Below are 11534 nucleotides of genomic sequence, written 5' to 3'. Positions count from 1 at the left end.
GGATCTTTAAAGCCACAGGAGAAGAGCAAAGAATTACTCAACACCTCTGACATGCAAAAGGTTGTTTTTGAAGAATGTTTGTCTCCAAGACTTTGCTTTCAGAAGCTGGCTTGAAGCCATCCTTGAAGTTTGATCATTCTTCATATGGACATCAGAGACATATGGCCAGGCTTACTGGAATCTGCTGGTATCCTCAGAACTGCCTGTTTACTGGGAGGCCAAAGGTGATATGGTTTCCTGGATCCATGCCTACAATAAGCATGCAACACATCTGACAGCACAACAGGACTGAGGAAGGAGATTTTATGTGCCAGAACTTCAGGTGACTGAGAATTGGCACTGGATCAAGTTCTCACTAAGGATCTGGTTCTATCTGTTTAATCAAGATTCTGATCCACAATTGTCAGGTCTTGGAAATGTGTCTAATCAGCCACTGGAAATTTTAATCTTATTTTTATTTGGGTTCACATGAACAAGCCAAACCATGAGTATATGATGAATAAGAGTAACTGAAAAGATAACACAGTGGAATTTGCCTCCTCCCCAACTAAATTAATATTTTAAATGCTGTTCTCTCTGATCTTACTTGCTTTGTGTTTAAGAGATGTTGGGTTCCTGTTAAGATTTATACAGTCTAAGTTCCATGTGGAAATGAAGATCATAGTTTTACTTTCTATTGCTGTATCTGCTGCTGTTCCTATTCCAGGCAGAAATCCAGGTGATACAGATGGAAGCTATCTGTCCTCCAGATCCTCTTTTCTACAGCATTAGGTTAGGGGCTATAATGAGATTTCAGCTGGATCACTACGGCTAATACAGTGGAAGAGCAAGCTTTCTGTGTGCATTAGGAATGAGGAATTCCTCTACCTTGCAGTCTCCCAGATCTGTGCGTCTGTCCTATACACTTCCAATCAGATTAAGAGATGCTTGTGTCCTGTCCCAAAACTGGGGTGAGTCAGAATTTTACCTTGAAATCCCCTCCCCTCCCACTCAGCCTGGGGAAGTCTTGCTCAACTGCCCACCACAGAGAAATGACAATGCTCCCGCTGAGTGCTGGATCATGTTCTTGCAGCCCTGAGATCACACAAACAGACTGGATTTCATTCTAATAGGGTTGGTTAAGTACAGAAAGCAAAGCAGAAAGACTAGAGAAAATAGAAAGTGACTGCTATCAGTTCCACAAGAATGAAGCCACATACAAAGATGCTGTGAACCTTTGTTTTGAGGGCTGAAAATAACTTTTTGCATTTTGCTCTCAAGTAGCAACTGTAAACCCTTAAGGTAAAAAACCCCAACACAAAGAATCATTTGCTTTTTATTGAGAATGCTTCATCCATTATTTCAATCAGAAAAACTAAAAATCAAGACAAGTGAAGTGGAAATTTGGTGGGTATATTTTGAAATGGAAATGAGGTGGTTATATATTCATATTCCCTGTGTTCATAGGCATGTTTGCATTAATTACAGGAAATGAATACTAATTTATGATTGCCCCTGCTCGCCATCAGACTGCATTTATTTACAGATGAGGTCAATGAAAAATTAGTTTAGTCTTTTTTACTGCTGTTTAGAACACTCAAGACTGTGTTTTCCTCTAGATTTGTCATGGTTAATGAATGTTGCTTCAGCAGTCAATCATGTACTCTAAATGCTGTCACACTTTTTTTTAAAGCCTCAGTCATGAACCATGACAGAAAAATAAACAAATAAATATAAAACTAAAAAACTCTTTTCACTGAGCAGCTACACTATGCAAAAATCTCCAGGGAAGGTTAAAGGAGGCCAGAATAAATGATAATATAAGTGCTGTGGACATAGAAAAGCAATAAAGGTGTACCAACACTGAGGGTCTGGCAAAAAAACTCAACACACACACGCACATGCACACACACTCTCCAGTGAAAAAACTGGCAATGTTAGTAGCCTCAAGGTGCAATTTCCTGGAGCACTGAGATTGACATGCCAGCACTAAATGTTGTTAATTTAACTAACTTCAAATTAATGGCAGAGTCTGCAGTGGCCGAACCCCTCAAACACAGTCTCATTATAGCCTTGCTGGGAATGTCCTAAATATAGGCATTGACAGTTTAAAACAAATTCGCATACATTGGTGTATTTTTAGACACAAGTAAGGCGTCAGAGTTTGTGTCATGGTACACGGTTGATTAATTGGGTTGGTAAGTCACCCTCCAACCCACAAATTGTGCATAAAAATGGCCATGAAGGAATACAAAGGAGTTTTATAACTACAATATGTAGTTATAAGCAATATTGGTATTCCAGTAAAGTGAGGACGTCTGTTTTGTGTTTAGTTTTTCTCTGGTTTGAAATTCTCATTTAAGTGGGATTTTAGGCCATTTGAAGACTAGGAGTGAGGAGTCTGTGGGTAATGGAAATGATAGATTTCAACACAACCTGTCTCCTGAAGGCAGCATAGCCAAAATGAAAAGGATAATCAAAATAAACCAAAGTCTAGACAACCCATCGTCCTTTCATTTTTGCTTACAAACTCCATATTTCAGACCATGATCTTTGAATCACTCACTCAGTTCCTGTTTCCATAATTTTAAAGATTTTTTTCTCAGTATTGATATTAACTCAGCTGCCCCAGCGTTAATCACATTAGAAGCTCAACCTGATTCATCAGCTGGTGTATCTGACAGAGAGAACACAAAAGATCTACTGAGCATGCATTCAACAGGCAGGCATTGCTGCAAATGTCCTCCAGTGCTGTGGTGCTATTGCTGGTATGATCATCTTTATGATAGAACCAGTCAATTTTTATGTGTAATGTAATTAATTTCCCAGAACAGCAGCAAACCTAGTCTCCTACAGGCAATTATCTAAGTCAGTTCATGTTCTTTACTTACAGTGTGGGCTTTCCTTTGCCCCAACGTGTAGAAGGGTCCTAGCAATAGGGACGTTGTTTGTCAAAATGGCAATATCCAAAGGAGTTAGTCCCTCACTGTTTGGTGTGTTCAGGTCCAGTTCCTCCAGTGTGTATTGATAAAGAAGAATCTGAACAGCATCCAGATCTTGCTGTTCTACGGCCTCAAACATAGCTTCATTGCACTGGAAATTCTGTGTATCAATAAAAACAGAAATTCAGTAAAACTTTTCAAATGTCAGTGTTTTAAAAATAAATCGAGAAAATTTGTGTTTTGTGAGATTGCTAGAAAATGTTGATCCTCCAGCCCCAGCTTAGGTTCAGCTAGAAACATGGAAATTGCAGCAAAACTGAGCTCAGTCTGCCTCTGGACTTGTGCGCTTGAACTTGCTTCAGGTCGGTGGGAAGATTCAAGCGAGCTTCAAACCCATACAAAACAACGCCCTACTTATTTAGACATCTGTCCTGTAATCAAACTATATGAGCAATACTATATGTTTTCAGTGTGAAACTGGATGAAAGACTATGATTTTGGCAGAGTCTTGGACTACTGAGTTTTTCAAACTCAGAATTTAAAGTAAAAATCTACAAACTCAGGTGATCAAAATCCAAATCAAACAAGCTATTCTGGAGAAAAACCTTCACAACTCCGGTGTGAGCTAGTAATAGGTACTGTTCATTGAAACACTTCAGTCGTTTCTAGGTGCTCATATTTTTGCATTTAACTTGTAACTAGAAGCAGCTTTGAAATGTATAGTCCTTAAATAAGGTAGATATGAGACTGAAAAAACTGACTGTCCAGCGTGGATGTCCAGAAAGTGATGTGTCTGAACAGCAGAGATCGCAAGCAGCCAAAACCAAGAACATACATGGCACCGACTCTCAAGCGGGGAGAACCACTGAACCTGTTCCTTACCAATGTCAAGGAGATAAAAGAATGGGATCATCCAAAGAAAGCCATCATTTCTTAATTGAGCTGGGGAGAAGCAGGTGCAGGAGAGTAGCATGGCCTGCAGGTTTCTGTTATGAGAACATCCTTCTGGAGCCTACACTAATGACATGTTATTTGCCAAGTTTCTTTAAATTTTCTCCCAGTGTCCCATTGCCATAATTACCCAGAAGGTTTTTTTTCCTCTTAAGAATGAATTAGTAGAAGCAAGAGGCCCAGCTAAGCAAGGAGGGCTCAGCATGCAGTCACATAAAGGAACCGAGATCTACATAGACATATTGTGCCAATGGGCATAGTAAAGAAACGCATACATAAGACAGCAAGCGATGCAGATACATGATGTAAAGTAGCTTCCTGTGTCCTGAAACCCACGTGGAGGAAACACAGAGAAAATTCTTATATAATAAGAATTCTTATTATATTCTTATTCTCATGTAATAATGCATTCTTTATGATACGAAATAAATATTGAATTGAAACTGTCTTCTACCATGATTAGAAATTAACATTTCAGCCACATCAGAACTTCATTTTCTTTTTTAAATTGATGTAGTGTTATTTGCCATATCCCTGTCCAAGTTTTGCTCTCAGTGAAATAACACTCTCTGAAAGAGCACTGATCTGCTGGAACATCTTTTGTCTCCTCCTAAAACGCATAGACTAATGGTTTGCAAGCAGTTCTGAAAACTAGAGTCCACAGCTACACCTTGGAATTTGATCCATTCTACAGGTTTTTTTTCAGTTGTGCTTGAAGTTAGAAGTGTCTTCAGAAATTCTCAGGCCTGACAGAGATATTCTGGTCTACTGTTTTGCATGTAAAGTATTGGTACTACGCTACAAAATTGCAAAGATGATGTTATCTTAAAGTTTTAATGTGGACCCCACCTGTGCTGAATATTAGGGATCAGCAGAACAAGAAGACAGATGTACATAAGATGATCTTTACCCCAAATTGTCGATATAGAGAAATGAGATACTTATGTTAGATGACTATCTAAGGATGAGATGAACTATGCAGCAATAAAGCAGATCTAGGAGAGCAGTGTCAACTTGGGAATCTGCTGTTTAGACACTTCACTACAAAAGACAGCTCATGCTGGAGAAATATTTTTTCCGTAAATTTCCATGTGGAATAAAAGACACTACTTAAAAAAGTGCTTCATCAAAATGGGTCTCTGTCAAATTCTTGTTTTCAGATTCTTGTCTAGATTGTAGGATTCAGATTTAACTTCATTATCAAATACTTAGGTCATACTTCAGTGTTAGGTGTAAGAGGAAAATCTCAGAAAAAGGAACAGTTGAATGATGAGCAGCGAGATTTATCATTCTTTATCCACCCCTCTGTTCAAGGCGAAATATTGTCTTTAAGGACATATACTGTCATTAGAGAGGGCACATCTCCAGGAGAAATTTAGAAAAGAGGCCAGCACATATTTCTTTTATTATAAGGTAAAGCTTAAAAAAGAGAGAATTTTTTACTGCAATGCAGCAATATTTCTTTTCATTCCAGTAGCTCCACACATCTGCTGTCTTGCTTATATAACACCTTATCATCCTGAAATCAGAGATCTTACTCTTATTCTAGTGTTTCACTGCTACCCTGAAGGGATGAAGTGCTCTGGCTAGAAATTAAAAGAATTTTAATTATAATTACAAGCTATTTTAACTAATGGCATGATTCTGATACATGCTATATGTCATCAACTCCCACTCAAGTCAACGATACACATGTAACAGCTGTGTCACTGTACTATGTACTCAAAATCAACATAAATACATCATAGATGTTGCACGTAAAGGGGGAAAAAAAAAAAAAGGCTGTGCTCCTTCAGTCTTTGAAACTTCATTATTATGAATGCTGAACTGTGAACTGATAGACTGTTTTTTCATATTAATGATTAGAAATGCAAAATATATTCACCAGTTTTCCAAAAATATATATCAACATTCTAAAAAGCATTCATTTCATCACAGTTTACATCCATTTCAAATTTTTTTCTACTGATTTTGGAACTTTCTCTCTACTGTTGTTTATGGAAATAAAGTGTAATTATGCTTCAGAAGCAACTGCATTTTGATCCAATCAGAAAACAAGCAAAACCATATTAATCTTGTAACTGATCACAGCTCGGAAAATCTACTTAACAGTAAATTCATAAAGAGCTTACTACGAAGGGAATTGGTTGAAGTAAACTGAACAACTATATTAGTTTCCAGTTCTTTTAGTTAAGTTCATTTTAGGAAACACCAGCTAACAGTCTGAGAGCCGAACAAAAGGGTACAGCTGATGGTGTTACTCAATGACAGGCTTGTGGTGCTCACTTAGGACAGGAACAGGTATTTCTTGGTTCACATTCCCACTTCTGTGGCACTGGGAACATACAGGGGCTTCCCCGTTTTTGAAATCAGAATTCTCTTTTAGTTGACTTTATGTATGTGCACAAAAGTTAAATGAGTTGGCATTTGTAGAGTGCTACCCTAAGTGCTCAATACCATTATTTGCTTGAAACTCAATAAATCTTGTACTACATGCCAGGAGTTTCTTGTGTTATATAAAACCAAAAAATCCCTGTTACATAATAAAAAAAAAGATGGTTAACTTCAGTATTCCAGCTGAAATTAACCCAATGACATGGCTGACAAAAGCATTTGGCCATTTTCAAATATATGTACACACACTTTAACAACAGGTTTTACCTTCCTGAATAATTAGTGTGGAATTATTTTAAAAACTTTGATTTGCATTATTATTTTTGGATTCCGTTATCAAGATTTAGACCTGCCTAGATGCCTTTGAAAACGCATCTTTGGATTTTTGCTTGCCAAATGAAATACCTAAAGTATTTGTGAAATTTTGGCCTTAAGTAAGTTGCTGAGCAGAATCTAAGCACACGCTTAAGTTAATTCCTCATAAACACTCTTGCCAGCTAATTGGTTGGCAGCAATGTTTCACCAAAAGGGAAAAAAATATAAGCAAATTTCTATTTCTTCATTTCATTACAAATCTGATTGAAAAAGCTGCACTGATTTAAACAAGAAACAGAGCATGAATTTTATTAGCTACTTAATCCAATCCAAACAATTATGAGACCAAATTGCAAATACCAGGTTTTCCAAACGAACAATTCAGACACAAGCAATAGGCTGAAATATGCTGGCAAGTCTTGTAACTTCAAAGAGTGTGAAAACACGGGAACTGTGATATGGCCTTTCTAACTGGGCATGTATGCATCCCTCGTTCACATAGCAGTGCACATCTAACCATGCTGTATCTATTTCAGTCAAAAAATGTCCTGGTGAGACAGCAAAATATCTACCACGTTTTCAGCCATGCCAGTAAATTGCCCCATTTAGAAGCCTGCATCAAGCCCAGCTCTCCAAGTCCAGAAAAACATTCTACACACCTGACTAACTTTTCCCCAACTATTTGCTTTCACACAGAAAACAGAAATACAGTGAAGGTTATATAGTTTTCTGCCAAAAAGTTGATCATATTCTATGTAAAAGACTCTCGAGTATTGCAGCATTATTCAGACATCTGCAGCCCAGGGGTAAGAAATTCAGATAAGGGTAAGACATAGTATCTTTAGACCCATGTGCTCAATTTTTACACAGTTTTTACATTGCTTTTTCCTTGACTCAGTCCTGCAGCCTCTAATCATTAGCTAGACAGCTGTGCTATGTGATTAATTTATTTAGGTGTTACTCTGATACACAAATGTATATACTGAAAAGGACTACAGTATTGCTTTGCAGTAAGTAATAACCATGTTCCAGTAAGTGATTCAGTGCTGGAGTGTTTAGAAATGCAATCTTATGTAGCTTAATTAAAATGAAGTGCCCCTTTCAAGATATTTGCTCTAGGTTTGACTGAAAAACTCCACTATGTGCTACTGGAGTTGGAAAAAACGTTAAAGTAGTTTTTGCAAAGACTTGTTTTGATAAACATGAGTTCAAGAATAAAGCTATTTTGGGACATTGCTATGTCTGCAGCAAGACAACAATTTACTGAATGGAAAGTGTTGCACAGCAAGAGAGAATGGAAAGAAAACTCTTCACTAGCCAAAGCTGAAAGAAAACAAATTCTAACAAATGTTGTTCACTTGTCTGGAGACATGATTTTAGTCATTGACTTTGCTCTGTAGCACAGAAACTCAATGATTAGAAAATACATCAGCTAGCAACTTGACCTGGAATATTTCCACCCCTTCACTGATGGTTTCCCTGCTATTTATTTCTAGGGAAAACTGTGGAAACAACAGGCAGAATGGATAGAATGGGATCCAAAGCCTTTTGAGTTCAGCGGGAGTCTCTTCACCGTTGTGGACACCAGCTCAGAGCCCCGACTGGTGATACCTAAAGGTACCCATGCTCGCTGTAGGTCAGCAATGACAAAAGCTATGTCACTCCCATGACAGTGTAGGGAGTCGGGGGAAACAAAGTACAAGTAAGTCTGTATCCCATTAAACCACCGTCCACATCACAATGTAAAATTGAGTCTCCTAATTACAATTGCTGATTGAATAGGCACTCCCACTGCCTGACAGATCTGGCCTGAAAAGGGAGAGAAGTGACACTGTAAGGGATTAGCACTGTGGGTACCAGAGGACTTGAACCTCGGCAGCAGTACACTGCTCCTCAGTCTTTGGGCTATGCTCATTTGCCATTTCTCTTCTCATTAGTTAAGTAAGACAGAAGACCCCATATTTGAAGGAATATGTAATTTGAAGTGTATATTTAGAGAAACACTGGTCAGAAGATATGCTAACAGACTGGCATTCATTCAGTCTACATGTCAGTCTGCTCTGGCATGGTCCCCAGCACTAGTTTATCCTCCTCTCTCTCACTCGCTTAGTCACACACAAGCTTGCAATTGAAAAGAAAAAGGCAAGAAAAGATAGTGGCTAAAAAATGAATCTAAAGAATCTTTTCCCACAGTTCATACTTAGAGGCCCAAATTCAAATGATGTCTACAAACTGAAAGAATCTGGAAACCCACTGCCTCAAAAGCGCAGCTGTTGGCTGCTATGCAAAGGCTGTTCTCCAGCTATCAAGCCCTGGTTGAGTTTCAGGCTTCTCCTTCTGTAAAACAAAATCTATCGGCTCTGGCAGAGCTGAGAGGAAGGAGCCATGATCCCCGGCTTCCTTCAGGTCATAGTCTTTTGACACAGGAGAGAGACAACGGTCTCTTGACTTTGCAATGCACTAGAGCTACCTGTCAGCTTAGCTCTTCCATGGGGCATCCATGGCTCCTCTGACTTCAAGAAAGGAGGGATCCTAGGGGATAGGATCATTGAATTGATTTTAAAATTGTTTTCAATTCTTGCATTGATTCATATAATTTGTCTCATACATCACAAAGATTTGTGAGAGTGGAAGTATCTAGAGTGTGCTTTTTCTTCTGACAAGATGTAATATTTTTATTATCTGGCCCAACCATATTCAGTTTAGTCCTGCACTGCGCTAAGCATCTGCTTTAGTGCAGCATAGAATGATTCCAAGAGGTGTCTCCTGGCACATTCACAGACACTGTCATAAGTCATTGCTCTTCAGAAGTCGTGAGGAACTCTTTCCCTCAAAATAATTTAGAGGAGAAGTTGAAGGATGTGTCTGTTCTTCCTACTTATGGAAAAGGAGAATTTATTTTGTTTTGGTGATATCAACAGCAGGTTCATCTTCTTCCAGCAAATATAAAAGATTCTGTTGTGCACTGAACTTACACCGTGCTATTATTTCAGGGACACAGTCCATTCTTCAAATTGTGTGTGCTGGAGGTTGTGTAACTTCACCAGCAGTGGCATAAATAGGAGCACTTGTGAGTGTTAAGTGAAGCTGGTGCTTACATGCTTTCCTGTCCTGGCACCAGAGTGCTCCGCTGTGTTCTGCAGCTAGGGTAGGGTACCCAGGCCAGACTGCTTCATGTGTGATCTCCCTTTTCCATGGTCTTCTCTAGTGACCATCACCACAGTCTGGGAACAACCTTGCATTTATCTGTCACAGCGTGTAAATTCCACTTGCTCTGTTGTTTGGAAAAATGGGAACTTCTATTAAAGTCATCTTCAGTTTTCTCAAAATACTTTTTCTTCATTTCTTGTAAGAGAAACACTCGTGTGTATATATTTAATCCACATTTTGTCACATTAATGCCAAGTTAAGACCTTACTCCTAAAACAAAGCATCATCACTTGAGAAAGGTAGCTTTTCTTTAGCTTTCAAGAAGGTGAGAGTTTATTTTGACACAGGATCGTAAATGGTAAGTCTGGGAAGAACACACAGCACTGGTCAGGGAACAGACAAAGTGAGATGATGAAAATTGTACAGATTAAAAGCAAACCAATTAAGGAGATTAATAGGACACTAAATCAGCAATTTGATAAATATGAAGTAATTACCATTGAGGTCTTACGGAGACTGAGCCGGTCAGATCGAGCTCTGAAATATGCTTCGTCAAAGGATGTATGAGTCCCCTTAAGCTTCTCTGACAGATTCCGATATAACCGCTTTGCAGCATTTGGAGAGGATGGCATGCTGTTCTTTTTAGTCTGGAGGAGACTTAAGTTATGCATTTGCTGTGTCATTTTCAGCTAGTAGTTTCTAGAAGAAAAACAACAGCTGTTTAACAAGGTTTTGCTACACTAACATCATTCATCAGAATCGTATCATTGAAACACACATTGCAAGACTTCTATGGCAAAAATCACCTTCACACACACAGTTTTTGAACACTCAGAAGCACGTTTTTGGGCTTTTTCAATGGCAAATTGCTCTTTATGGAATTAGTCCCATGGATATCTATGGGGAGGGAGAATTAAGGATGGAAAATTAAAACAGACCACTTCAGAACTATTTGCTAATTTGTATAAGGAGAAGGGATTTCATTTACTGAGGGAAATGGCCTTTTGACAGAGTGGGTTCTGGTAATACAGGTGTCAGAAGAAATGACACCCAAATGTAAATGTTACTGTGCAGTTTGGATAACATGTACATAACATGCGTTTTGTCAGTACAATGGTTTCTTAAAACAAAACTGAAGCAATTGAGAGAAAAAAAAAATCTAACTGATTACAGAACACAATGCAGGCTGAATTTTTTAACTGGGCAAGTGACTTAAGTTTGATAGAAGCACAACTGTGGCAAGACGTGTGCTGTATTTCCCACATTTCTAACCGCTAGCAAACTGTGTGCTCCAAAAGCATGTGATATTTTCAGTTGGGTGGGTGGATTCTCTTTCCCTAGAGACTCAAAGCAGTATTTCTCACTCTGGAAGTATGGCTGGATTCAAAATACTTTTTCATCTCTGAACCCCTCACAAGCTACTACTGAAGTAATGCATGAACTTACATTTCATTTGCATTATACGCTGACATGTTGTCATCAAAACGAAAGTCCATTGCTACAGAGAACGGGGTTTTTTTTGTTAGAGTTTTGAGGAGCATTTGGCAGGGAGGGAACCTCCTCTATGACCAAGACTCCTCAGGCATTATATATTAGCAAATAACAGCTGAAACACGGAAAAACCATTTAGGCTCTGTTGTAGGCATAACAAGGCATATGTGCATATTTAGTTTAAACTACCTATGGCCAGCTAGTGTCCAGGTTATTGCAAACAAAGACCTTACGCTCTATGTTTTACAGTTAAAATAAGCTGTGATTCTAACTGTTGCTGTTTACAGTTGCATACCGAGTAGTTTCTTCCCT

General features: G+C 38.6%; 1 protein-coding gene across 1 annotated transcript in view; it reads right to left on the bottom strand.

The window, feature by feature from the left end:
• Positions 1-10414, bottom strand: part of ANKFN1 (ankyrin repeat and fibronectin type III domain containing 1) — a gene marked incomplete at both ends in the record, with an annotated part of 62293 nt that extends 51879 nt beyond the window's left edge. Inside the window, 2 exons of the mRNA XM_082326625.1 lie at positions 2871-3081; positions 10229-10414. Coding sequence (XP_082182751.1) covers positions 2871-3081; positions 10229-10414 — 397 coding nt within the window. The remainder of the gene's footprint in view (positions 1-2870; positions 3082-10228) is intronic.
• Positions 10415-11534: the final 1120 nt, after the last annotated feature.

Source organism: Platalea leucorodia, assembly GCF_965183815.1.
Source record: "Platalea leucorodia genome assembly, chromosome: 14".
Taxonomy (NCBI): Eukaryota; Metazoa; Chordata; class Aves; order Pelecaniformes; family Threskiornithidae; genus Platalea; species Platalea leucorodia.
The sequence above is the reverse complement of the archived record's forward strand: the minus strand, read 5'-3'. Positions and strand labels throughout refer to the sequence as shown.